The sequence below is a fragment of the Eucyclogobius newberryi genome, unplaced genomic scaffold (genome assembly GCF_026437365.1).
Source record: "Eucyclogobius newberryi isolate DKJ021-1_F unplaced genomic scaffold, fEucNew1.0.hap1 SCAF_12, whole genome shotgun sequence".
Classification (NCBI taxonomy): domain Eukaryota; kingdom Metazoa; phylum Chordata; class Actinopteri; order Gobiiformes; family Gobiidae; genus Eucyclogobius; species Eucyclogobius newberryi.
Window position 1 is genome coordinate 19,889,637 of NW_027315746.1, and position 27,500 is coordinate 19,917,136.

At 40.9% G+C, this 27,500-nt stretch overlaps 2 protein-coding genes across 3 annotated transcripts in view; both read right to left on the reverse strand.

Annotated features, from left to right (window-relative positions):
* LOC140356384 (phosphatidylinositol 4-phosphate 5-kinase type-1 alpha-like) overlaps positions 1 to 22,682 on the reverse strand; it is a 155,279-nt gene extending 132,597 nt beyond the window's left edge. The window contains exons 1-18 of one of the 2 annotated variants that reach the window (XM_072441274.1): positions 22,595 to 22,682; positions 20,236 to 20,264; positions 19,405 to 19,494; positions 19,150 to 19,280; positions 18,947 to 19,064; positions 17,617 to 17,769; positions 16,663 to 16,962; positions 16,373 to 16,581; positions 16,218 to 16,301; positions 16,024 to 16,072; positions 15,766 to 15,850; positions 15,529 to 15,696; positions 13,991 to 14,147; positions 13,839 to 13,907; positions 13,027 to 13,537; positions 11,874 to 11,948; positions 11,318 to 11,401; positions 11,059 to 11,229 (exon numbers count right to left, since the gene is read on the reverse strand). In XM_072441274.1, coding sequence (XP_072297375.1) covers positions 11,227 to 11,229; positions 11,318 to 11,401; positions 11,874 to 11,948; positions 13,027 to 13,537; positions 13,839 to 13,907; positions 13,991 to 14,147; positions 15,529 to 15,696; positions 15,766 to 15,850; positions 16,024 to 16,072; positions 16,218 to 16,301; positions 16,373 to 16,581; positions 16,663 to 16,962; positions 17,617 to 17,769; positions 18,947 to 19,064; positions 19,150 to 19,280; positions 19,405 to 19,494; positions 20,236 to 20,264; positions 22,595 to 22,682 — 2,403 coding nt within the window. In that variant the 3' untranslated portion in view covers positions 11,059 to 11,226. Of the gene's footprint in view, positions 1 to 11,058; positions 11,230 to 11,317; positions 11,402 to 11,873; positions 11,949 to 13,026; positions 13,538 to 13,838; positions 13,908 to 13,990; positions 14,148 to 15,528; positions 15,697 to 15,765; positions 15,851 to 16,023; positions 16,073 to 16,217; positions 16,302 to 16,372; positions 16,582 to 16,662; positions 16,963 to 17,616; positions 17,770 to 18,946; positions 19,065 to 19,149; positions 19,495 to 20,235; positions 20,265 to 22,594 lie in introns of those variants that run through there. The other variant, XM_072441273.1, reaches the window with a different exon arrangement.
* Positions 22,683 to 23,921: 1,239 nt separating this feature from the next.
* LOC140356385 (phospholipid hydroperoxide glutathione peroxidase-like) lies at positions 23,922 to 26,262 on the reverse strand. The gene is made up of 7 exons (XM_072441275.1): positions 26,156 to 26,262; positions 25,220 to 25,314; positions 24,994 to 25,138; positions 24,763 to 24,914; positions 24,421 to 24,445; positions 24,297 to 24,356; positions 23,922 to 24,214 (listed from the first exon to the last, which is right to left on the reverse strand). The coding sequence occupies exons 1-7, from the start codon at positions 26,219 to 26,221 to the stop codon at positions 24,182 to 24,184; spliced, it is 576 nt and encodes a 191-aa protein (XP_072297376.1). The 5' UTR covers positions 26,222 to 26,262; the 3' UTR covers positions 23,922 to 24,181.
* Between the last annotated feature and the right edge of the window lie 1,238 nt (positions 26,263 to 27,500).

Genomic DNA, 27,500 nt, shown 5'->3' on the forward strand with positions numbered 1-27,500 from the left:
TTCCTCCAAATCGCTCTTAGTTAATGAATTAATTAGTGACTATAACATAGATCTTCTAGCTCTAACTGAAACGTGGCTTCAACAAGACGACTACGTCAGACTAAATGAGTCCACCCCACCCACCCATGTTAACTTTCAGACTGCCAGGAGCACAGGCCGAGGTGATGGTGAGGCAGTGATCTCACACTCAAGCCTACTCATGAGCCCTAAAACTAACAATGCATTTCACTCATTTGAAAGCCTTATGCTGTCAATCACATGTCCAAATATGAAAAACCAAAAAGGAGTTTTGTTCATAGTTATCTACCGACCTCCTGGTCCCTATTCAGAGTTTTTAACAGAGTTTTCTGACTTTATATCAAACTTAGTGTTAGCCTGGGATAAAATAGTTATAGTTGGAGACTTTAATATCCACGTGAACATGAGTGATGACGCTCTCAGTAATGCCTTCAGCGCCTTGTTAGACAGCATTGGTTTCACTCAGAATGTAAATAAAGCGACTCACACTCACAAGAACACTCTGGATCTTGTCCTAACGTATGGAACAGAGATTAGTGACCTCAGTGTCCTCCCTCAAAACCCTATATTGTCAGATCATTTCCTAATTACCTTTCAGTTTATTCTTAAAGATCATCCAGTCCCACAAAATAAAGTTATAATGAAAAGGACAATATCTGAAAAATCTATCTCAAAATTCAAAGAAATAATAGAGCCAATATTCAGTGACATGTCATGTGATCCTGCTGAGAACAGTTTTAGTCCCAGTTTAAGTGATCAATGTGTCGACTTGACCATGAATTCTCTGAAGTCTGCTCTTGACGTTGTCGCGCCGTTAAAACAGAAGGTCATTAGGCCAAAGCGCGCCTCCCCATGGTACAACCAAGAACTGCGTTCACATAAACAAAGAGTTAGAAAGTTAGAGGGATTATTTCGTCGCTCTCACACCGAAGAATCCCTAAAAGCATGGAAAAGTTGCCTGCTGTCCTATAAGCAGGCTCTGCGTAAGGCCCAAACCAGATATTATTCAAATCTAATAGAAGTCAACAAAAGTAACACTAAATTCCTTTTCAGCACTGTAGCTAGGCTAACAAACTGTCACAGTGCAGTAGAGCCCTCAATCCCAGCTACACTTAGCTCTGATGATTTCCTCCTATTTTTTAATAATAAAATAAAAACAATCAGAGATAAATTAGATGAAATTACCCCCGCTATTAGCCCTGAACTAGCCCAAGCTGTAAATCTAACGTCCCATATAAATCCACCTGTAAACCTAGAAAGGTTCACAGCTGTTGATCAAGCAGAGATAACTTCAGCCATTATGTCCTCTAAAAGCTCAACTTGTGTCCTAGACCCCATTCCAAGCAGACTCCTCAAAGACATTCTTCCCCTAATTATAGACTCTATTCTTAATATAATAAATACTTCACTCGAAAGTGGCTATGTTCCACAGTCCTTCAAACATGCAGTCATTAAACCTCTTCTGAAAAAGCCTAATCTAGATCCCGACCTATTGGTAAACTACAGACCTATTTCAAATCTTCCCTTCGTCTCTAAAATCCTTGAAAAAGTTGTAGTAAAACAGCTTTGTCGCCACCTGCAGGACAATAACTTATTTGAAGTTTTCCAGTCAGGGTTCAGAGCCCACCACAGCACTGAAACTGCACTAGTTAAAGTCACAAATGATTTGTTATTAGCCGCTGACGATGGACTGGTCTCAATCCTGGTTCTGTTGGACCTCAGCGCAGCGTTTGACACCATCGACCACAACATTCTACTGCAGAGGTTAGAATGTGATGTAGGTGTTGGAGGAACAGCCCTCAGCTGGTTTAAATCCTATCTATCTGATAGGTTCCAATTTGTTAATGTAAACCAGAGCTCCTCACCAAGCTCTAAAGTAATTTACGGTGTGCCACAGGGTTCGGTACTCGGTCCAATTCTGTTTACTCTTTATATGCTGCCATTAGGCAACATGATCAGAAAGCATGGCATTAACTTCCACTGCTATGCAGATGACACTCAGCTGTATTTATCAATGAAACCTGATCAGAGCGATCAAGTAGACAGACTTAGTACTTGTGTGAAGGAGATAAAAACCTGGATGACACTAAACTACCTGCTTCTTAACCCTGAAAAAAACGAGGTCATTGTGCTTGGCCCTAAGCATCTACGAGACGCTCTATCTGAGCAGATAGTCACACTGGACAATGTCAGTGTAGCCTCCAGTTCTACTGTAAGAAACCTTGGAGTCTTATTTGACCAGGAGCTCTCATTTAAAGCTCATATAAATCAAGCTTGTAAAACAGCCTATTTCCATTTGCGCAACATCGCCAAAATCAGAAGAATCCTGCCTAAAAGTGATGCCGAAAAACTTATCCATGCATTTGTAACGACTAGATTAGACTACTGTGACTCCCTGCTTGCAGCGTGTCCTAAAAGCTCCATAAAAAGCTTTCAACTGGTTCAAAATGCAGCAGCAAGATTACTAACAGGAACAAAAAGAAGAGAGCACATTACGCCAGTGCTGAAGTCTCTTCACTGGCTCCCCGTCGAGTTTAGAATCAAATTCAAAATTCTACTCTTGACCTACAAAGCCATAAATGACATGGCCCCATCCTACCTCAAAGATGCTATAGAACCATATCATCCAAACAGAGCTCTTCGCTCTCAGAATGCTGGCCTTCTGGTGGTGCCAAGAGTCTCTAAAAGTACTGTAGGAGGTAGAGCGTTTAGCTACCAAGCTCCTGTGTTATGGAATCAGCTCCCGACCCATGTTAAATATGCTGACACAGTCTCTTCATTTAAGTCCAGGCTTAAAACGTTCCTCTTCGAAATCGCTTATGGTCAGAGTAGTTAGGAACAGAAACATAAACCCACAGCTTTAGCTACGCTGCCCTAGGAGTAACTGTGCTGGGGGAAGTATGACAGCTTGAGCACTATCCTCTTCTTCTGACTACTTATGCTATCAAACAATATTTATTTTTTGATTCCACTTGCAAACTGTTCACCGCCTTCTTTTCTTTCTCTCACTCCTGAGGACCTGTGGACCCAGATGCCCCTCCCCTGGTGAAGTGGTCCCTGCCCTGTGTGGACGGTCCCTCATCTGCCTGAAGAGTGGCTCCAGTTCGCCTCAGTCGGTCCCTCTTCTGCCTGAAGAGTGGGTCCAGCTCGCCTCCGACGGTCCCTCGTCTGCCTGAAGAGTGGGTCCAGCTCGCCTCCGACGGTCCCTCATCTGCCTGAAGAGTGGGTCCAGCTCGCCTCCGACGGTCCCTCTTCTGCCTGAAGAGTGGGTCCAGCTCGACTCAGACGGTCCCTCTTCTGCCTGAAGAGTGGGTCCAGCTCGACTCAGACGGTCCCTCTTCTGCCTGAAGAGTGGGTCCAGCTCGACTCAGACGGTCCCTCATCTGCCTGAAGAGTGGGTCCAGCTCCAGTCTCCTCGTGTCCGTCTGTGAGAGTCGGATCTCTCCTTCACTGGAACTCCTCCAGGTTTCTACGCTTTTTTCCCAAAGAGGTTTTTTTTGTAGTTTTTCCTGGCCGAGAAGGAGAGTCTAAGGACAGAGGACCCTGGGACATCGTCCCTCGCCACCACAGACATTGTCTGACTTCATCGCCACCACAGACATTGTCTGACTCCATCGCCACCACAGACATTGTTGATTCATTTCTCCCTGTGGCCCTCAGAGGCAACTGTTGTTGTGATTTTGGGCCTTACAAAAATAAATTGATTTGATTTGATTTGATTTGATGTTGATGGCCATATTTTTATTTTGTTGTCCAGTGTGAAATGATTGATTAAAGAGCTTTTGAATTGGCAACAAGTTGTAGTGTTTGAAGGCAAGATTTGCTTTTGCTGCATGTTTTAAGTGTTTTGAGAGAGTAACAGCCTTTTGCAAGCTAAATGTGTCATTTTGTCCAGAGTGCTTTTGTTCAGACACGAGTGTGAACTGTTGTGAGAATGTGATGTCAGAGGTGACACAGGTATCAAAACCATCGAGAAAAACTGTCACTATAACCTACAGTCAAACCTCAAATTCAGATTAATATGGTGATGTCAAGTAATTTAAGTAGTAAGTAAGTAATACTGAAGCACACCTAATACTGCTCAGAAAAGTTGGATAGTGTAGAGTTTTAGGAAGAGGTTTCCAGAAGCATATTTGAACACATACATGTAACACTATGCTCATAAGATATACACATCCTAGACCTATAAGGACATACCAAGTGACAGACAAATAAGCTCAGCAAAAAGGAATGCATGCAAAGTAGGAGATTGGAGCCAGTGGTCTATACTGCACACAAACAGTGTGCAGTATAGACTGCAGTTTATAAAAGAAAAAAACACTGGCGTTCAGGTCTTTGTATCAGACACATTTGACATTTACAGCGTAGCAGTTATTCATTTATGGGAGACCAAACCATAAGTAACTCACTCAGCTGCCGCCAGCATTTTATAAGCAAAAAGCATTACAGAAAGTGACCAAGACATTTTCACATTTCACTGATATATGTCACATCACTATCAGGAGGAGAAGAAATACTGTTCATGATCGTGAATTTACACAGAGCAAAATGAGCCATGGGAAGTGTAGGAAGATCTTGTATGGCACAGTGACAGGTCATACTTTTCTTTTGATATGAAAATGAAAGACCGTCAAACTGTAGTGGGACATAACAGTAAATTGACATAATGGATTACATTCTATCTGAAAGTAGAAATCATTTAAATTAAGTATCACTTAATTCCGGTGTACCTGTATGGAGTAGGTCCTCTGTAGAGAGGAAGACATTTATTCCCTTTTGTAAACCATCTGATTAAAATAACTATACATTCTGGAAAGAATCATGGTCAATTTGTACTACAAACTCTAAAATAAACAATATGCTTGAATAAAAATGATAATGATTGGCCTTAAACTTTTTTTTTTTACCAACATTTACCTTCAGCTTTGAAAATGGAATTGTAAAAACTCTGTCAGTCAGAGTATCCCAACAGCAGCTTTACTCCTATTTATACCAAAGAAAATCTTGGCAAGATTTTTAATCTAATTTTCAATTCAATTCAGTTTGAAAAGCAGATTGAACAATATTCATAGGAAATTAGCAAATGTCCCAACATCCCCTGTCCTTAGACCATTTGCTCAGCAAGGAAAAACTACAAAACCCTTTGGGGTAAGTCAAGTAGAAACCTGGAGGAGAATCACGAGAGGAGTGGAAGAAGGAGAAAAACATGTGAACAGCAATAAACAGACACAGGTGAACTAAAATATGAATTATTGGAAAAGTAGTCAGAAGCAGAGGGTTTTTAGTCCTGTTCCTAACTGGTCTGACCATAAGCGATTTCAATGAGGAACGTTTTTAGCCTGGTCTTAAATAAAGAGACTGTGTCGGCCTCTTTATCATTGATTCCATAACAGCTGATTCCATAACACAGGAGCTTGGTAGCTAAACGCTCTACCTCCTACTGTGCTTTTAGAGACTCTTGGGACCACCAGAAGTCCAGCAATTCGAGAACAAAGTGCTCCGTTTGGATGATATGGTACTATTCCCTCTTATTACTAGTAAATATTTATTTGTTTCCTGTTGTGTGAGAGGTCTTTTGGTGTGAGAAATCCACTCCTGAGGACCTTTTACTACTCTGTGGTGGCATCAGTCCTCCTGTACGCAGTGGTCACCTGTACGCTGTGGTCACCTGTACACTGTGGTCACCTGTACACTGTGGTCACCTGTACGCTGTGGTCACCTGTACACTGTGGTCACCTGTACGACGCTGTGGTCACCTGTACACTGTGGTCACCTGTACGCTGTAGTCATCTGTACGCTGTGGTCACCTGTACACTGTGGTCACCTGTACGCTGTGGTCACCTGTACGCTGTGGTCACCTGTACGACGCTGTGGTCACCTGTACACTGTGGTCACCTGTACGCTGTAGTCATCTGTACACTGTGGTCACCTGTACGCTGTAGTCACTTGTACGCTGTGGTCACCTGTACGCTGTGGTCACCTGTACGCTGTGGTCACCTGTACGCTGTGGTCACCTGTACACTGTGGTCACCTGTACACTGTGGTCACCTGTACGCTGTGGTCACCTGTACGCTGTGGTCACCTGTACGACGCTGTGGTCACCTGTACACTGTGGTCACCTGTACGCTGTAGTCATCTGTACGCTGTGGTCACCTGTACGCTGTAGTCACTTGTACGCTGTGGTCACCTGTACGCAGTGGTCACCTGTACGCTGTGGTCACCTGTACGCTGTGGTCACCTGTACGCTGTGGTCACCTGTACACTGTGGTCACCTGTACGCTGTGGTCACCTGTACGCTGTGGTCACCTGTACGACGCTGTGGTCACCTGTACACTGTGGTCACCTGTACGCTGTAGTCATCTGTACGCTGTGGTCACCTGTACGCTGTAGTCACTTGTACGCTGTGGTCACCTGTACGCTGTGGTCACCTGTACGCTGTGGTCACCTGTACGCTGTGGTCACCTGTACGCTGTGGTCACCTGTACGCAGTGGTCACCTGTACCCTGTGGTCACCTGTACACTGTGGTCACCTGTACGCAGTGGTCACCTGTACGCAGTGGTCACCTGTACACTGTGGTCACCTGTACACTGTGGTCATCTGTACGCTGTGGTCACCTGTACGCTGTAGTCACTTGTACACTGTGGTCACCTGTACACTGTGGTCACCTGTACGCTGTGGTCACCTGTACGCTGTGGTCACCTGTACACTGTGGTCACCTGTACACTGTGGTCACCTGTACGCAGTGGTCACCTGTACGCAGTGGTCACCTGTACGCTGTGGTCACCTGTACGCTGTGGTCACCTGTACACTGTGGTCACCTGTACGCTGTAGTCATCTGTACGCTGTGGTCACCTGTACGCTGTGGTCACCTGTACGCAGTGGTCACCTGTACGCTGTAGTCATCTGTACGCAGTGGTCACCTGTACGCTGTAGTCACCTGTACGGTGTGGTCACCTGTACGCTGTGGTCACCTGTACACTGTGGTCACCTGTACACTGTGGTGACCTGTACGCAGTGGTCACCTGTACACTGTGGTCACCTGTACACTGTGGTCACCTGTACGCAGTGGTCACCTGTACGCTGTGGTCACCTGTACACTGTGGTCACCTGTACACTGTGGTCACCTGTACGCAGTGGTCACCTGTACGCTGTGGTCACCTGTACGCAGTGGTCACCTGTACGCTGTAGTCATCTGTACGCAGTGGTCACCTGTACGCTGTAGTCACCTGTACGGTGTGGTCACCTGTACGCTGTGGTCACCTGTACACTGTGGTCACCTGTACACTGTGGTGACCTGTACGCAGTGGTCACCTGTACACTGTGGTCACCTGTACACTGTGGTCACCTGTACGCAGTGGTCACCTGTACGCTGTGGTCACCTGTACACTGTGGTCACCTGTACACTGTGGTCACCTGTACGCAGTGGTCACCTGTACGCTGTGGTCACCTGTACACTGTGGTCACCTGTACGCAGTGGTCACCTGTACGCTGTGGTCACCTGTACGCTGTGGTCACCTGTACGCAGTGGTCACCTGTACGCTGTGGTCACCTGTACGCTGTGGTCACCTGTACGCAGTGGTCACCTGTACGCTGTAGTCACCTGTACACTGTGGTCACCTGTACACTGTGGTCACCTGTACGCTGTGGTCACCTGTACGCTGTGGTCACCTGTACACTGTGGTCACCTGTACGCTGTGGTCACCTGTACGCTCTGGTCACCTGTACGCTGTAGTCACCTGTACACTGTGGTCACCTGTACACTGTGGTCACCTGTACACTGTGGTCACCTGTACGCTGTGGTCACCTGTACGCTGGAGCAGCAGCATCACACAGAGAGAGGAGGAGGCTGGACAAGGGCCAGAAGTCCAGCTCCGTCCTGGGCTGTGCTCTGGACTCAGGAGGTGGGGGACAGAAGGGTCCCACCCCTGCAGGACACTCTATCAGCGGTGGAGAGAGATATCAGTCTGTCTTCAGTGACAGACTGATCCGCCCTCGCTGTGTGAAGGAGAGGTTCCTCAGGTCTTTCCTTCCTGCTGCTGTCAGACTTTACGATGACAACAACTAGCCCTGTATGTGTGTCATCCACGCTTCATGTACAACACTGCAATGTTCTTATCTCTGGTGCAATCCTTATTAAAGTCACTTTACCTGTCATTTATTCTATCCACAGTCATAGCCATGGGCACTTGTTATATATGATATGGCAATACACTTAAGCCACTTTAATTGCTATTTATGCTGTCCAGTTTCTGTCCACATACAGTACATTTTATTATTATTTTGCTCTCGCCTCTGGCCATCCCTTCAGTTTTGCAGGCATTGGTATCATTTCATTAATAAAACTATCATTGTTAAAACCCCTCATTATCTCCATTCCCTCCTTAATATATTTCAAACAACACGTTCCAGTGATTTGATCACCATGGTTGTTCCAAAAGTCCACACTCCATCGCTCTTCATTCCGTTTTGCTGCCCAAACAATTGGAATGAGCTTGAAAATTTGTACTTTGATCTCTTCAGCTGCCCTCAATTCCTCCTTAAGACACACAGTTTCTGATGAGTGCAACTGTATTGTTATTGGATACTCTTTATTGTAAATACCCTCTGTGTGAAAGAATCTGTACATGATTTAGTTTTGTTTGCTCTGTTGTTCTGTTCTGTGAGTCTACAAGTAACAAAAACTTTATGTTAACAATTATCAAGTGTTTTGTACTGTTGCACAATGTATTTTGTGCTGCCAGATTTGATTGGAACAGGAACAGGAATAAGGTCAGCTGGAAGAACAAGGCCAAGAGGTTCACGCTCAAGTGTGGACTCGAGGCCTTTCAACCCAACACTTCTCTAAATCAAAATCCCTTGTACCGAAATCTAAGGGAGAAAATCATTGCATAATGTCGATACTATAAATGCCATCTGATCTGAAACGTAATCTGGGACCATTAAGTAAATTAATATAATTTAATCCAAATATTTGATATTTGGATTAAATTATATTAATTTACTTAATAGTACAGATATTTAATTAACTAATGCAGCTGGTCAACATGTGGAGTAAACTATTGAGCATGTCTCTCTTTTGTCATTCAACTCTTTAGACTTGAATACATTTCCTCCTTTTTACAATGCTTTCTTTCTTTGTTTCTTTGTTTTTTTGTGTGTGTGTTGTTGTTTTTTTAAAGATTGTTTGTCCTTTAACTTTAATTGACAGGATAGTGCAGTGTGAAATGGGGATGAGAGAGGGAGGAAAGTTCAACACATTTTCGCTGTGGTCAGTTGCACATGGAGCCTGGCATATGTGCAACGGCGCTGCACTACTATGTTTTTGTGAAATTAATATTTTAACCTTTAGGCACTTTCAAGGTCACACCAAAAAAACATATAAACTACACCATAGCTGAAGAAAACAACACATTGTATGAAAGGTTGTTTGAATACACAAAGACAGAACTAGTAATAAGTTTTAATAAATCCCCCAAAAAATGTACTTGAGTAATATTATTGATACTGTTACTTGTGTAGGCTACTTTACCTTTGTAACTAAGTAATATTATTATTAAGAAAATCATTGAACCTCTGGAAATCAGCCTCCATGAAAAGTTGTGACCGCTTTATCTTTGAAGTGGCACTGAACTGGAGAGGCATTTTTTACACTATTGAGGGAGCAGGAGATGGAGAAAAGAAAGGTGAGAAGAAACAATTGTGTGGGTGTCTGCTGATCCTTGTCCATCACAGATTCCATCACAGAGCGACATGGCTGACTTGTCTCCCTGAGTGACTTTCCCATCTTCCGCGCATATCCCTCCACAGAAACCTGCACAAACCTCTCAAATATAGACCCAAAGCACCATTAGCCAATCCACTGACACACTTGTTCCTGCTGAATATCTCAATTTCATTCCAATCTGCAGCGGCCGTGTTGCTGTGAAAAGCTTGCAACTTGGGCTGTGTCTCATTCTTCTTCTTTAAAAAAAAAAAAAAAAAAAAAAAAAAAAGAAGAAGAAGAAGGGAGAAAAGTTGGATTTGTGTATTTAAGTGACTAAATATTAAAAATATTGTACAACGTTTATGTGGGAAAATACTGTACACATTTTACAGAGCTGAAATCGATCAGTTGATGATGACAACATAGATATGAGCCTGAAAAGAGGCGCACGATTTTAAAGATGCTCTGGTGACATCTAGTGGACAACTGATGTAAATACATTACAACTGCTTTTTTTATGCTGCTAATACTAGTGCTACTTTTGATATTAATATGAAACTAACCACTATGTTACAATATTAGTGGTACAGGCTGTTGTATGTATCAGGCTCTATAAAAATTGTATAAATGCGTTTCTTGTAGACAAAAAATAAATAATCAAATACAAAAAAAGCACAAAACCACTAAGATTTGTATACAATATAATATTTATTTTTCACAGTGATTGGCTACAAACACTGTTGCCCTCAAATAGGCCGGGGATACATGACTGAAATATGTTATACATAAAGGTATACAGCAAAGTTTGAATGCAACATAGAGATTTGCAAAAAGATCACCAAGTATGAAAAAAAAAAACATATAGTACTCTCTTCACAATTTCCCAGAAAGCTCTTCACGGCCAACAATTTGCCCATGTGTTGCACTTCATTGCATGCACAACATGCACACAGACAAGTGGACGTGAACCCATGCAAAACCACAGCTGTGCAGACATTTACATAATCCACTTTCCTCCACAAGACATTGTTACTGTACTAAAAGAACGTTTCTATTAAATAATTCATTTGATAAGGCGCACAGGACAAAGCCATTCACTGCCAAATAAGTTTAAGATCTATTGAAGACTGAAAAGGGAACACATAAAATAATAGTCTGTAAAAATTGTAATATGTGTGTGTACATACTTAATAAAGTGCCAACAATCCAATATAAATTATAAATAAAAGTAATTAAAATTGGCTCAATATTGCATAGGCAAGCACAATTCTGTTTTTCAATAAAAATACAACTGATGAGGTCACTCAGTTGTGCTTGTTTTGCCCTTTGCACATACTTATCAGGTAGAGAATGGTAAAAAGTGTTTTTAGCATTTGCGTTGACCATGTCATAGTTGACATGTGTATGTTCGCTCACAGCCTGAGTGGACCGTCTATCACAGTTATTCTTAAAACGTCTGTGAGGCCTTCTATGGCTCAGTCGTCACTGGTCTGTCCACAGTGGGTTACTAAGGAAGTGGAAAGAAACAGAATTAACATATTGGCATTTATGTGTGTTGAAAGGAAAATTGGAATAAAGAAAACATATGATCTTACAGTCTCACTCTCCCCGTCAGATCCTCTTCTGGAGTCTGAGCTGTGATGAAGAGGAGAGTACACCCAGGTCTGGTCGTCCTGAGTCTGCAGTGTCACCGTTCGGCCAGCAGGGAGCAGCACGAGGAAAACAAAAGATTCAATAAACATGGGACACACATACAAAAACAGTTCATCGTGTTTTTAGTGCAACTTTGTGTAAGAGAAAACAATTAATTCTAAGGGAAATAATTGGAAAAGCAGTTTTATGAATTAGCAAGCGAGATGAAGATGGCCTATGAGTAAATACACCCAAGCCCAAGCAATTTCTATTCACTATTCCCAACAAACACAGAAGGAGAAAGTATTCTAGTCCAACAATAGTAAGGTTCTAATTTAAATTCCAAAACAACTACAACAACTACTACTAATAATATTCACCTACTTGAAAAACTACCACTTATACAATCACGGTGCCTCTTAATGTGGAAGCATTTACTTAGATACCACTTTCACCTCTGACCCCCACTACTCTAGAGCCTATAGTGTTCACTATGAGCTCCTTGATTCCATGACTTACACTATAACTCGAACTAGAATTGAGTTTACGACGGCCAAGAACTGGGGAGTACACCCAGTATCTGCCGTCTGCATACTAATGGATCAAAAAAGACACGATATGAACAATAACGTTTTAATAGATGATGGATAGATAGATAGAAGAAGTGTGTGCTTCAGAATATACTGCAGATGCAAAAATACATGCAAGATTCAACCTCGTTGACATGACATTGTCCTTTCAGTGCTGCAGAGAGCATTTCAGTGCATTCAAAGCAGCTCCATGTGCTCTGGGGTAGGCTGAAAGGTTCCTGAGAGGCCACATGTCCCTTAGAGTATTAAATCCATGTGTGGATTATCATTTTAGTTTGTTTATTATTTTCTATAAGAGTATTTATCCCAGGGGTAGAAACAAGAACAAAAGAGACTGGATAATCCATTCCAGCACATAGATGTAAAATAACGTACATAAGAGAGAATAGTAAAATAAAGGCGCACTGGCGCACCATGTAACATCTGGTGGAGGGTCCACCACTTGCTTGTCTCCATGGAAATATTAATGTTTTGCCTGGAATATTCCACAATATGGCATTTAAATTATCTTTATTGCATTAATAACTAATTACAGGTCTTTATTTAAAAAAAAAAAAAAAAAAAAACATTCTTACTGTGAGCTGAGTCGACTCACCACAGACCCGACCTGTTAATATTCATAGAGATATTTAAGCTGGGGCCCCTGTCAGACTGGTGTTGCTGGAGGTTTTTACCAAAGGTGCATGTTGAACAATGAAGGAAAACCCAGAGGATGCCCATCTGGTCCCCCCCGGGGAGAAACTGCAAGCTCCACATAGAAAAGCCTGGGCAGCGTAGGAGTCAAACCTGCAACCTTCTTGTTGCCACCAGAATAACCTATAATAACCAGTTTTGGCTTATTTACTGGTTTGACATTCAACGTAAAATCAAGATTTGCATTAATATATTAGAATATATATATATTATATTACCTCTGCACACACACACTTGTTTTGCTCTCACCATCACAATTCTACCACGCTGTCCTGACTGGGCCACTGTGAAACTCCCAGTAGATTGAGGACAAACAGACAGTAAGGCCTTTGCAATGGGATTTCACTCTCATTCAATTGAAGAACTTGGTAAATTCAGTAAATACTCACAAAGTAGATGTCAGAAACCTGCACCTCTCCATCCAGAGAGTTGTTGCTGCTGGAAACTGACACATGATTGCTGGGCATCAATGGAGGGCGGCGAGGCGGCGGCTGAGGGCTCATGGGATGGGAGGTGGGCGGGGTCGAGATGGGCTGGTGGGTGGAGCTTTGTAAGGAGCTTTGAGAAGCTGCCGGACAGATGGGAGTAAAGGCTGAAGCAGGTGCAGATGCTGAGGAACTTTGAGTTACCACTGGGGTCGAAACTGGAACTTGTAAATTGGTGGGGAAATGGAGGGGCTTCGTGGAGGGCTGTATGGTGGAGGTGGCGAGCGTGGTGGCGGGGCGGGTAGATGGAGGAGGGGCGGAGGAGGAGGTGAGGGAGGGGGGCAGAGTGGAGGAGGAACAAGGGCTCGGAGCAGGAGTGCTGGATGAAAGATGGCCGTCAGCATGAGGGTCAGGTGACAAGTCTGGAGAGGTTTTTTCTGTTGCTTTGGTGAGCTCGGTGCTGTTGGGGATTTTACTGGGAAAAAAAGAAAGAAACACAATTTTAAATGAAAAATGTAAACATATTTTGTCTCATCTCAGATTATGTATGTAGGTGGAACTTGCTGGATTCTTAGTAAATGTTGGATTTTGGTCATTTGGTCATTTTTTATAGCAAGACAGAGCCAGATAGTTGTGTAATATGTTTGCAAATAGTGTTAAAAGTTAGATTTTTGTGGAAATAACGTATTCGTGGATGAAATAACACCACTTCATGCCACTTAAATGTTCAGTATCATATTGCAATGCCCTGGTGGATGTTTGCCGTTTCTGAATACCTGAGCTCAACTTCTACTGTTATAGTGTCCTGCTTTTCCTCGTGAACCTCCACAATTCCCCTTTGGGACCTGTGTGCACAATAGAAAACAATTACGTGTAATAAGAGGCACAATAAAGACTGGCGTGACAGACTATTGGCTCGCTGACACACCTGGCCACACTGGGGGAGAGCATCTGTCTCCGGTAGCGCGGGTGCTCGGGCGTGTCGAAGGGGGTTGTGGGTAATGAGTTGTTAGACGACAGGGTGGTGGCGATCGATGCGGTGGTGGCATCTTCAAATGAAGGCGGAGTGCAAGGCGGTTCTCTGCCTAAAGGGGTAATTATACAAACAATGGATGAGGAAAAGATAGAAGGAAAAACTATTTAAACAATTTATATTTAAACTGTTTTAAAGGAGACATATTATGCAAACCGTGTTGTCATCTGCCCTGTTTTATACTGCTCTGTAATTACTTCTTCTGATAAGTAAAACAGTTCAAACTACTGGTCATTCATGTGGCGTTACAAAATGTCACATTTTTCAACAATACAAATGTTTAAACAAAAGTCCATTGCTTGATGCAGTAAAATGCAAACATAAATGAGACGGTCTTCTCAGCTTTGAAGTTTTGAACTTTTGGACCTGTTGCTATTTCCAAGCCATTTTAGCTAATTACACTTCTTTGAGATGAGCTAGAACAATTTTGGTCAGACTTAATTGAGCCTGGTTAGATTTGTGTCCAATTTGCTTCAAACTTGCTGTGATGTCACACGCCGTTAATATTAAAAAGCAAGTGAAATCAAAGACCAGCTGCAAATCCAGCCTGGGCTACTGGCCCAGTGCATGATGGGAGAACAACCACCTGTCAGCGGTGAATGCACATGTGATTGGTCTGTTGTGCTCTGAAGCATGCTCAGCCACATCCTCCAATGTCTTCGAAGTGATATAAACGGAGCATAATGGCAGAGCTTCTTTAACAATAGATGCCCATTAAAATGGTAGGACTTATACAACAGCCACTGTCCTTTGGTGTGGAGCATTCGAGGTCTTTGTCACACTGTAAAGTTGGTTATTGAGGCTAAGGTAATAGAATTATTTAGATTGCCAGAAAAAAATACAGTAGGAGGCTGGAGGGCCATAGTATGAACACCCCTGATTTAGACACAGTTCATCTCAAACAAGCTTAATATTGTGGTTTATGTTTGTGTAATGGACAAAAAGTAAAATAACAATCTGTGTATTTTACAGTTTAGTAATAAATACCAGGAAAGACGCATAATACTGTAGGTCTTCTTCAATAAAAATGCACATGTTGATGTTGTAGTTTTGTCCGTCTATGTTTTATGTTGTTTTTATGAGATTAATAATAGAGGACAACTGTAGACAGTTATATAATATAAAATGTATTTTTTTTTTCAATATGCTGAAAAATGCTAGAAAAACAACAAGAACCTAAATACAAAAAAAAAATCAGTTTGTTACAATGTTTCTATCAGTTTTTAAACGCTGTGATTGCACTTGCAGGGAGCTAAAGTCGAGCCTACACTATGGGCCTTAAGATGACTTCCACTGAATTCAATTTAGATTTACAAATGTTCCTGACTTGTTTTCAAATTGCTTGACAAAACTGTTGTACGAGAAGACTGAAACAAGTCTTGTGCTGCTTACATTGTGTTGTTTGAGTACATTTTTGTTGTACAGAAACTCACCGCTGTCCTCCCGCATTGGGAAGCTTCGTGCCCCTCTCAGGTTTTCAAGATTGTCCAGATTTTCTCGGCGGTCTTCAGTCAGTGAGGGACGATGTGATGTGGACCCAGCATTAGACCTGGATGCAAACAGGGTTCCTCGTCGTCTCTTAGACGGAGATGGGCGAAGAGCTGAAGGAATAATATGTTTTAATGTTTTCAAAAAGGCAAAACCAACCATCCACAAATGAGTGAACTCACAGCAACTTTTCCTGAATACAGTGGAAGTACAGAATCTGAAGAAGCGTTCAGCATAGAAGCCCGGCCTGTGAACTGACACAGTGTCCTGAGAGGGGGAGATATCAACCATTTTAGATCATCCATCATTATTCAAAGTGCATCTTTCATTCTACACTACTATTCAAATGTTGTAATCAGAGGAATCTCACTACGATTTGTTGACAATTTATTATGGGCTGTTTTGGTTGGTTGCATAACAGATGTGTGAGGTTAACTTACTCCGTCATGGATAAGTGACTTCCAAGAGTGCTCCAGCTTTTTAATTAGCCTGTCAGAGAAGTGAATTAAATAAGAGTCATTAATTGCAGTTACTTGGCAACACATCAAAGCCCTATTTATGCAGCGTGGGGTGTCAGTTTTCATACAGTGCTATTCAAAAGACCTGGGAAACACCAGTATTCAATATTACACACCTGTAGGACTGCAGGATGTCAATGATTCCGACAAAAAGTAGCAGGTTTTCTCCTTTCGGTCCGAAAGCTGGAATACCTCCCATTCTGCAAACAGATCAAATACATATAATCTGGTGACCCTTTGTGGTGATCATACAGTTGTTGTAGCGTCTTACGTGGCAGCATGGTCCAGCATGTCCCTGCACATAGAGTCTCCCTGTATAGACTCCATGGCAGTGGAATACAAGGCTCTCTGCAGGACAGGCCTCTTGGAGTCAGTGCCCCCTGCTGGTGAGGCCTGGCTCTGAATCTCTTTTTGTGCCAGAGTTTTGTTGTGGATGCCAAGCAGCAGACTATAATCCATGATCTTAAAACTCTCTAGAACCTGAGAATAAAATGAATTTGATTAAAGATGCTTACAGAGGAAAACCTAAGACCCAATATAGACAATAGTAAATTGTCCTACCAAACAGTCCCTCTGTAGAGTTCGCATTAGTGCATTATAGGTTTCCTGGTCAAGTGAGAGGCCTTCTGGGAGATCGCTGAGAAAATCCAGGTCTTTGAAAGTGGGTTTGGATTTCTCTCTTTCTTTCTTTGACGCACGCCTCTTACATGTTGATCCTTTTAGGTCAAATTTAAGGTGCATTCTTATTGACCGTGGTAATATATTGTTCATGACGATCATTCTGATATTTTTGCCTCCACTCTGGATACAGTAAAGTCCAAAAAACTTTGGCAACAGGGTCCTTGGGTTCTGGTTTAAGTTCTGTGAAGGACAGACAGAGTTGTTAGTAAAGTGTACACCTGCACTCACAGCGTGACTATAGTGTGGTAGCAACATGTGTGAGCGGTTAAGTAGTGCTCAGGCCGACGGCCAGGTAAATCACTATTATGTTTCAAACAGCCAGTGGGTGGCGTCACGACTGACCAGGGTCAAATCACTGATAGGATAAAGAGGATCATGGCGTAGACTTATTCTCAAACGCTCCCACACTGAACACAAACATTTGTGCCTGCACATTGTGTGCATGCGTATACTTCTCTGTTTGTTGTACACATTTAACCACCTACACACCTACACAACAACCCAGACTGCAAGATTTCTTTACGTGTTGGGCCCATCATTTGTCACAAAACAACTAATGGTGCGACCCAAATACTCCTTCATCTTATGACAATCAGTTAGTTTAGGAAATTTCAATTACCACCAAAAAAAGCTTCCTCTATATAGAATAGTGAGGACAATACGATATGTAGAGAAGGTCCTACTTTAACCCCACCACTAAAAATAGCTCTTTTTTTTTAAAATACAGCGATAAAGTATACATACACTGTACTTGTCATTACTGATCATGATGTTGTAAATATAATATCTGTTGGAACAGCAGTGGCTCAGTGGTAGAGTATGGGATAGATTTACCATGTAGTATCCTGGAAGTAGTTTTTGTAAAAATTCTGCCTCCTTGTGTAGCACAGTTTTAATGATGAACTCGTCATCACTGGTGACATAGAATATTGATCCACTGGCTCCAGGATTTGTCAGCTCAATCAGAGGTTCATTACAAAGCGAATACTGCAAAACAGGATAAACAAAATGATTTACACATTTTCAAACAACTTTAAAGGTTACAAACACACACTTCATGTGTCTCTTTGCAGCATCAAGGAGACATTGTTTTATTTTTTCCTCTAGTATTTGCAAAAAGGCTTTGTGGGTGTTTGTGCGAAACTTGCACATTTAAACGAAAAAGAAAAGTGTGTTAACACCATGTACCATTCCCAAACTCGCAAAACTTGCACCCACTACATGCTGTGGGAAATGTTTGAAAAAATTAAAGGCTCCCATCCCATTTTATGAAGTTGGTTTGTGTGAACTGTATGTATGCATGTATTTGAATAGCATACATGACATTACTACTTGATAATACTACTTAACTACTACTTAGCTCCTTCCAATGTAAATAGGAAGTTAATAATAATAATAATAACTTTTATTTATATAGCGCTTTTCAGTGACCCAAAGACGCTGAACATAATAAAAAAGGGGGGGGTATTTACAGACAGGGGGGACAACACGTACAATACACATTAATATACAGATAAAATGAACAAGACAGAAGAAGTAGAGAGAAAAAGATGGGGATGTAACAGGGGGTAGAAGAGTAGGCAATGGGGTAGAGGAGGCTAGGGGTAGAGGAGGTCATAGGCTTGGGTGAAGAGGTATGTTTTTAGGCGGGATTTGAATGTTGTGAGTGAGGGAGCGTGGCGGACAGGTTGGGGGAGGGAGTTCCAGAGTTGCTAAGCTCTTTGCACAGAGATGAAGGTTCCCTGCCAAAATGTGCTTCTAAGAACACTGTCTTTGTTCCCTTTGTAAGCATTTTTAGCAGATACCATATCATGTGAATTAAATGTTTGACTGATTAATTTTAAATGGAAAAGTATGTGCAAATCAAGTATTTTGAAAATGTTTTTATCAAAGTTCAATATATAGAATATGTGCGAAAATGACATACACAATACACAGATCTATATTGATATTAAGTCACTTGAAAAGGAGTTGGAAGAATAATAGGTGAGTATATCAACATAACAACATAGAATCACTCATTGGTCCATTTTTTGCAATGGTAAAAATTACACTTGGACTAAAATATACCCATGAACTTACTGAAACCTACTCATTTGTCACTAAGTTTGGTAACTTGCCATGTTCATTCCCTGAACTACAATTGATCTAAAGTACCACATACCAGGTAGTCGTCTGGTCGGATCCCAAACAGCTCTCTGAAATAGCGGAAGGCCACAGGAGCGTACGTTTTAAATCGAAAGTCTGGGAAGTGATGCGCTGGAGTGAGATTACTGCCTTCACTGTAAAAATAAAAATAATAGCACAACAATTTAATATAGAACCCTGATACTTTTGAGCACATTTTTGAGGAAACATTGATGGGACCTTGGGAAGAAGATGCTTTCCACCACGTAGAAGTCTTGCATTAGCACATCTCGCTCTGGTTTGGAGCTGAGGTTGCCGACTGTGTAGCCGATGCCCAGCTGGATGGCCCCTTTGAGCGCAGAAGAGGTGGTCTGTGGGAGGCAGACAAGAACAACAAAGACAGCTGTGGGTTGAGACAAAGCTTTGAGAACTATTATATAATATTCTGCAAGCAGTAGCTAAATAAAGTGGCTAAGACTGGTAAAGGGACAATGCCTTTTTGTACGTCGTCTCCCCCGAGGCATCGACTCTCCTGTGGCCAATTTTCTTCTCGTGAGTTTGCCCTGCACCAAATGGTGACGGCATCTATGAAAAATGGAAAAGGCAATTCAATTGCTACAGCATACATGTTGAGTGTAAGTGTATATAGTGTACAAGCATGTTGTTTGTGTATTATGATTAGGGCTGTTACTGCTGCTATCAATCAGAAAAACAAATTTTGTCATTTTTGATACTCTTGATTTGGAGTATGGAAGAAAGGTGCAATATCAGGATAATAGGAACTGGACTGAAGACATAAACCTTTCAAATTTGTAAATGTGCAAGGAGAGGATGAAATGTGGTGAATGAATGAATGAATGTAAAGGGTGAAGCATTGACTGAAGTATGGGACAGTTTTTGTTCATACATGTCTGCAACTGCCTAAATGTCTAAATATGTAAATCTATTTAATTTTTTTATATCTATTATTTAAAAGGATATTCGCTATCACTGAGCTTCTATTTGGCATATTGAACCTTCAACTGGTTGAATTGTACCTGAAAAAATCTCCAAGACGCAATAAAAATAATCATTTGACAACTAAATAAACTAAAATAATTGTTAGGCCTACAATAATATACTATAATATTGTATTGTGTATTGACTGTATTGACTAAATTCCTTCAAAAACTCTGTTAAAACTGTGTTGACCCTTTTCCTCCAATAGTGACGTGCTAATATTTGAATGTATGTTTTAGCCTGATCTAATACAACTGTGTCTTTGAATACAGGTCAATATACAAATGGAATGTATGGTATTGGTGAGCATGTGTTCTCAGTTCTCACCTCTGTTATTTGAGCTTTTCTGGCTGGATCTGTGGATGGAGAACAAGAAAAGAGGTTACAAAGCTCCTACTACAATGTGTTAGTAAATGTGATGAGGCAATTATTCAACAAATGCTGATACAAAATAACCACAAAGACTGAATTCCTGCACATTAACTTCAGCACTCACCGGCAGAGGGTTTTAGTACATACTTTGTACTCTAACAATCTAGTCAAAACAAAACAAAACTCCACTGTGCTTCTGCTCTTCTTGCACCACTGAGATTTGTCAAGCACATAGTCTATTGGATTGACTTCCTCTTTTAATCTGAGCGTCGCTATTGGCTGCTTCTTCCAGATCAAGCGGCAAACCAATCAGAAGAAGGGATTAGAAGAAGCCACTGCATAAAACTGATCAGAATCTGTTCAAATCAAAAGACACTGACATTGGGATAAAAATAGTATGAATGTTATCTGTGGTGGGTATGGAAGCATTTTGAGTTTTTTTTTTCTTCTTAATAATCATGCTGAATTTCAAGTCCTGTGAGGGGAAAAGATTAAGCTTGCACTGTGGACAGGGCAGGGATAAATACCCTTTAAGCCATGTTAAAGACGAGGACACTGTAGCAGATGTTTCAGCATGATGCTCTGTACAATGCACTGGAAATAATGGAGCCAGGCTCGTATAATAAAAGCATGGCACAAAGGTTTAGAAGGAGAGAAAATGCGATTACTTTCAATATTATGATCTCAATATTGTAACAATAACAATATTCAAACAATATTATGTCAATCTACCAAAAATATTACAACGTGTTAAAACTTTAGACTTATTAGTTGAGGTTTAATGATCAAACAAAGGTAAAAATGTAAAATTGTAAATGTAAATGTAAAATTGATCACAAAAGTGCAGAAATCACCTTCTACCCTATTTGAAAGTTTACAATGTTTCATTTTTCTTCATTTAGATTTTTATTTTTAACAGTTTTTTTACTATAATAGTCAATACTCAACAGTCAAATTTTGCATATCACCACAACATTCACAATAATATCTAAATTGTATATAGTCTAGTAAACACAATATTATAAATGAAATTCAAGAGCACTTACTAGTCAACAAGCGTCTGGTTTACCAGGGAGACACATAAATTGTAACGTGTCAAACATATTTCAATACGTAAATAGCGACAACCAAGTGGTACCAAGGACAGCTCCAGCTCGGTTCTTTACACCGATAGCCGACCTGCTGTAAGTCATCGGGTTAAAAATTCATGTCATAAGGTGAATTATTCCTAGAATAGAAGTATGGCTGTTCAAGTCTCTGGGTCCCATATTGACAGTGAAGTAAATAAATACATTAATTTATTCATTTTCTACAAGCTTATTTACACCATGCCCAAATATTGTGCGAGAACACCTGTCACATCCAGGTCAGACAGTTACAACAATAGCAGAGAGTATGCCAGGGCACACACAATGAATCTGTGGCGATTAACGTCAAAGCATAATTAAATGATAGTAGGCCATAAGCAACGAATACAATGCACTGTGTTCTTCAATAAAAATAACATATGAAATCCAAAAGTGTATATTTGATGGCATACAGTGTGCCAGATTAAGCAAAAGTAGGCCTATGAGTTTTGGGGAGAGGATTAGGCCTCTTCAATATAGGTGAGAGTGCATGCGCTCTGTTGTTTTGACAGTCATAAACACACAAGTGGATTTCATGCCCACTGCACGCTCAGAACATCTCACTCCCTGTGCACAACTATAATCTGTTTGGATTTGGTATTAATAATAATCTCCACACAGTAATTCGGTACTAAACATAGCATGCACACTTGTTGGCACTACAAGGCCTCTTCCGTTGGATGTAATGTGTAGGCTATTAGTGGTGATAATAGTAAACCTGACGTGCCACTGTCTCATTGTATTTGTTGGGACGTCCACAGTAATGGTAGGAATTGATATCCAGAAAAGATTAGAATGGTTTATGGTATATCTCCAGTCCGGATTATGTAAGGCATTATTTTGGCTCTAGCCAGGAAGAATTATTCAAATTTAGTTAAAGAAAAAAATAATATGTCAATCTGCCTAATGAACTGCAGTGGAAACACTTTAAAGAGAAAACATGATGTGCCACTGTTATCTAACCTTTAATGTATTATTAATTCCCAGGTAGGTTTTAGGTTCCACTAATTACAATTTTCTAAAACCTTGTGTTCTTCACTTGATTTAGTGTGCCTGCCCTAAAATAAAATAGTTTAACAGATGGCAGATTAGGGTTTGTTCAAGCCTGGTGAATATACATGTTCTCCATAACGTGTAATTAAACATTTCTTTCATTGTATTGAAATAAAGTGAAATAGCATACAGACCAGCGTCTTCCAGATCAAGCTGCATGCCTGAGCCGGACGCCTCGCTGTGGCTCCCGTCATCCCCCGGTCCCGCAGTTCTCCCGTCCATTCTGAGTCCTCACGACACTCACGAGGACGGAGCGTGTGCGCGATTATCTGTTGAATTTATATGTAGCATCGGAATGACAGGCAAATTTACCGCAAACCTACATGGCTGCATATTTGCATATTTAGGTTGGCAAACGCTGTAGCGATGCAGCTGCTCATCTCCTCCTCCTCCGCCGCTGCCGCCGCCGCCACCGTGCGTCAGCGGCACGCGCAGCAGCGCAAAAGCCGGCGCTCCAGCGCGTCACGCGTAAAACCAAGATATGCAACCAACCAAAAAGAAGAATGTCGTATTGAAGCTTTTAGTATCTAAACTTAAACGTGGCATAACTTTTACTGACAATGTTGTGAATGTTGTGCTGTTTGATTAATTACTTAATTTATTTAGTCCTACTTAAAGGAACTGTACGGTTTTACATTAAAAAAAAAAACATTGTACTCACTTGTACAATAATTTATTCAAGTAAGAATATTTGTAAAAGTAGGAACTGTTTTGATTTATAATTTGAAGTTTTAAATTGAAGGATAAAGCTTTTGTCACCTATACTTCACCACAGTGGAAAGAGGAATTAAAACTTTAATATACTTCAAACGAAATATTACTCATGTAGTTAAAATATGAAGTCTGAAAACTAGTCTAAGTAAAATGTCTTCTAAAGTTAATCAAGTAAATGTACTACCCACCTCACGCTGTCAGTTCCTTAGCCTGCTTATGGGATACATACAGTACAAGTGTTTCTCCTCAGTGTATGGACAGGCCAGGCCTCGTGTTCAGCTCAGAACCTCCCCTCACTGAGCTGCAGAGGCTGCACTAGCATTGATTCATGATTTGAGTAAATGCTGGACTTTAGGCAGTGACCATTCACAATAAACATTTTAGGTTTAAACTGGATTACAGCCTGAAACTGGCAAGACTGCAAAACAGAATGAGCCTCACAATTGAATAATAATCTTGAAAACCAAAACACCAAACTGTAAGAAACTTGTCCATTATATCAGATATTCTTATTAAGAATAAATCACCATTACATCTATGATTTAAAACATTAGTAGACAAAATCCACATCATCTTGAAGCTTTGTTTAGAATGGTTTATTGTTGAAACATGAGCACACCATTAAGCCACTCTACATTTGAACAATAAATTGAATGTCAAATGTATTAAATAAAAGCATACATTAATCAGTGCAAATGGACAGACAATAACAAACTAATACTTGTCGTGACAAGGGTTTTTATTTCAGGATGACCCATGTTTAAAACAAAGGATAGCAGTGGAATGGCTTTTCTTTATTATATTATAATACTAATATTATTTTATAAGAATATGTGGCCTTTGCTGTGGACATGGAAGGTGGTGATGCAGTTAACATCTGGTTCAGTTGCACGCTTAAAATCAGGCTAGTCCTCCCCATTGTAGGGTTTAGAGACAAGCCATCATAGATCAGACACACACTGCTGCACCTTGAAGTCCACAGATAAGGCCAACTATAATCATTTGTTTTACAGGTATGAAGGAAGATCCTTCTCCACCACCTACAGAAAAGAAAGTCATGAGATCATGTTTGCAAATACCAGTACTGCGGTCAATAACATAAACAAGCTTTAACAGGCTTACACTAGGATCATCTGTGGGGCCGTATCTCTTCACCACTTGCCCCTCTCGGTTTATCAGAAACTGTGGTGAAAGAAAACAATCATGTTTAATACTCTGCCCAAAGGATTAAAGAAGCTGAAGTTACCTTTGTGAAGTTCCATTTGATGTTACTGTGGAAACACAACAATTGACAAATTACCGGTAGTAAGTAATATATAATTTACTATAACTGGACAATAACATGTACATATTTTATCCCATATTAGCTGGGCTAAAATGGTAGAAATAGAAAGAACTGAGTGCTGCCCGGAGGTAGAGTGGTTAAGGCTTCGTGTGCAGCCAGTGCAGTGTTGTGAGGTTGAATCCCGGCTATGGCAAGTCACTGCATGTCCCCTTATTCCATTTCAATTTCAGGCTCATCCAGTCTAATAAACCCTATGGGCCAAAAAAAATCCTTAAAAAAAAAAAAAAAATAACTGAGACTTACTTCCCCAAAGTTCCTTTGCCTTTTGGCTGAGCCTTCATCCACGTCCAAAGAGGGTGGGCCTTGTCCCCATTCACGTCGATCTTACTGAACATATCAAATTCAGCATTGTAGCCTTTAGCAAACTCCTTTATCTCAGCCTCTGTTCCTGGTTCCTGGGTGATAAAAATAAGACATGCAATGAAAAGGTTGGCAGAAACATTATGCAAACAGAAAAGTTAGTTGTACACATACCTGCCCTCCAAACTGGTTGCATGGAAAAGCTAAGATACGTAAACCTTTGTCAGCATAGGAGGCGTGCATTCCCGCTAGCTGAGTGTAGTTTACTTTTGTCTTTCCTCATTTAGAGGCCACATTTGTGATTATACAAACGAATCCTCTAAAAAGGAACAAATACATACAGTTAAGATACAAATATAAACTGTTTTCAATAAACTTGCAACTACTTTACCTACTTTACCTGTATTTTTCCAGTGAGACCTCATTGCCATCTATATCTTTGGCAGAAAACTCGTAGATGGACGTGGCCATCTTACTATCTCCCACCTGTGCACACTAAAAACAAAAACAAGAAAAACGTTATAAGATAAGAAGCCATTTTATGTCAAGGGAAGGGCGTTATGCCAGAAGATCAAGAAATGGACTAAAGGGGAATTGTCCACGAGGGTTCAAAAGGTTAGAATGGGGAAGTTACTTATTGCTTCATGCTCTTTGGACATATGACCACACCAAAGTTAGAGTATTTAGATAAGATAACTCAGGAACAACTGGAGTCCTTATTCTGCTCAACACGTTTAGTGAGGAGAAGGAAGGAGTCAGACTGATCTACAACAATGAGACTCATTCATTTAGAGAAATAAGATTGAGTTGATGCTGTAGCGGCCATGTCATGTGTCTAAAAGTCTGAATATCTGCAATGCACAATACGCAGTTTGGGGCCAACGTTTTTCTTTTTATAAAACACACATAGTTGACTGGTTACAAGCAATAAGTCCACATTCAGACCAGCAGCTTGTGATATGTTTGTTTATCCATTCAAATAAACGCATCCGCATCCTCTCTGCGATTGAAAAACGGGATTAAGTTCCTTGACAGCTTCTTATCCCTAATATTAGTGGTGCTGTTAACCATAAGACGAGCTAAGCCGTTTTTCAGTCACATTTTCTTCGTTCGATGCTTCACTTCACAGACAAATCGGGACGTTGCCAAGACAATTACAGAGAAGCTAACACGCTAAGCTAGTCTTGACAGCAGTCGGAGCTTTACGTGTTACGCAGCAAGTTTATAAATAGAATCCCCTCTCCGACCTCCGTTTATCACCACGAAAGAGAAGATGAAGCTCCTTGTGAACGTCTTCATCAGTATTAGAGCAGTAAACAACCCTCAGTAGACTTACCATGCCTCTCAGTACGCCTTTGCTCCCGAGAAGACCCAACAAAACAGAGGACCTCCACAGCCACATGGCGTCAGCTTTGAAATGTCACATGACCAGTGGACCACGCCTTTTCTATTTATTATTTTCTTTTTATTTTCTTATTTCTTTTCTAATACAATAGGCGTTATAGGCAAAAACAAACAAAATAGAAATTCAAGAGGTTTTATTTTTATTGGTACTGGAAAGTTTTCGTTTCTCGAATTTCCGGAAGAAGTAACACTTGTGACCGCAATACACCCATGGCGTAACAGGGACACTTTATGGAATATGACATTTGGCTTATTCTTGTCCAAACATGTTTATGCGTAGATGACTCAGCCTTCTCCATAGAAACGCGCGCATCCATTCCACATGGACAAGCTCACTTACGCACGCGCACGCAAAAGAAAACAACAGGAAAACCTTGTAGTGTCGTCATGCATCCAGCAGATGGCGGTATACAGCTAAACAAAAGATCCTGGTTGGGGATCTGATCTGACGTTATACTTTTAAACTAAGGGAGCAGTACTGGTCCCAAGCTTCTACCTGAACAATAATAATATTGATAGTTATTTTGAGAGTATAACACACAATTTTACATTTAGAATTTTAATGCTTTTTACTGCTGCTCTCGAAACGTAGGACTGAACTCATTCACGTCATTGACTTGTACATGCACCACCACTCTGAAAAAGAAATGTAACGTAATTCTTCATTGTTAGTGTCAGTGAGGTCTGTGGGCGGACCTTGCCACTCAAGTATACCGTCCATAATGGCTACTCGTGATTGAAGTCGATCAGTCAAAATGACTTTCTTTGTTTCATTCTCTGACCTACAATCCTCCTGGGACTCTCTCGGACCCTCTGTGTTGGGCTGCATCCTCCACTTTCCATGTTATCTTTGTTATTTAGATTGTGTAAGAAAAAAACAAAACACAACAACTTTGACATAAAAAAATAAAGATGTGGCCAACATACATTTGTTAAAGTCACAGCTAAGATAAGATAAGATATTCCTTTATTGTCCCACATGGGGAAATTTCATTGATGCAACGCAGGTAGATACAGAGGTAGATACAGAAGAAAAGAACAGATCACTTATAGGAAGTTTGAAAAACACTCTCAGTAGAAGATCTCTTATAAGCTATACGATCATAAACAGCTTATTAAGTTAGAACATATACACAATGTTAAACTAAACTCTATTCATTAATAATTCATTAATTAACTTGGACTTTTGAACTGCCCCTTGAGATTCATCATATCTTTTTCAAGAAGAAAAAAGAAGAAAACTTGGCACCATGTGAAATTGGACCAGTCCTTAATTA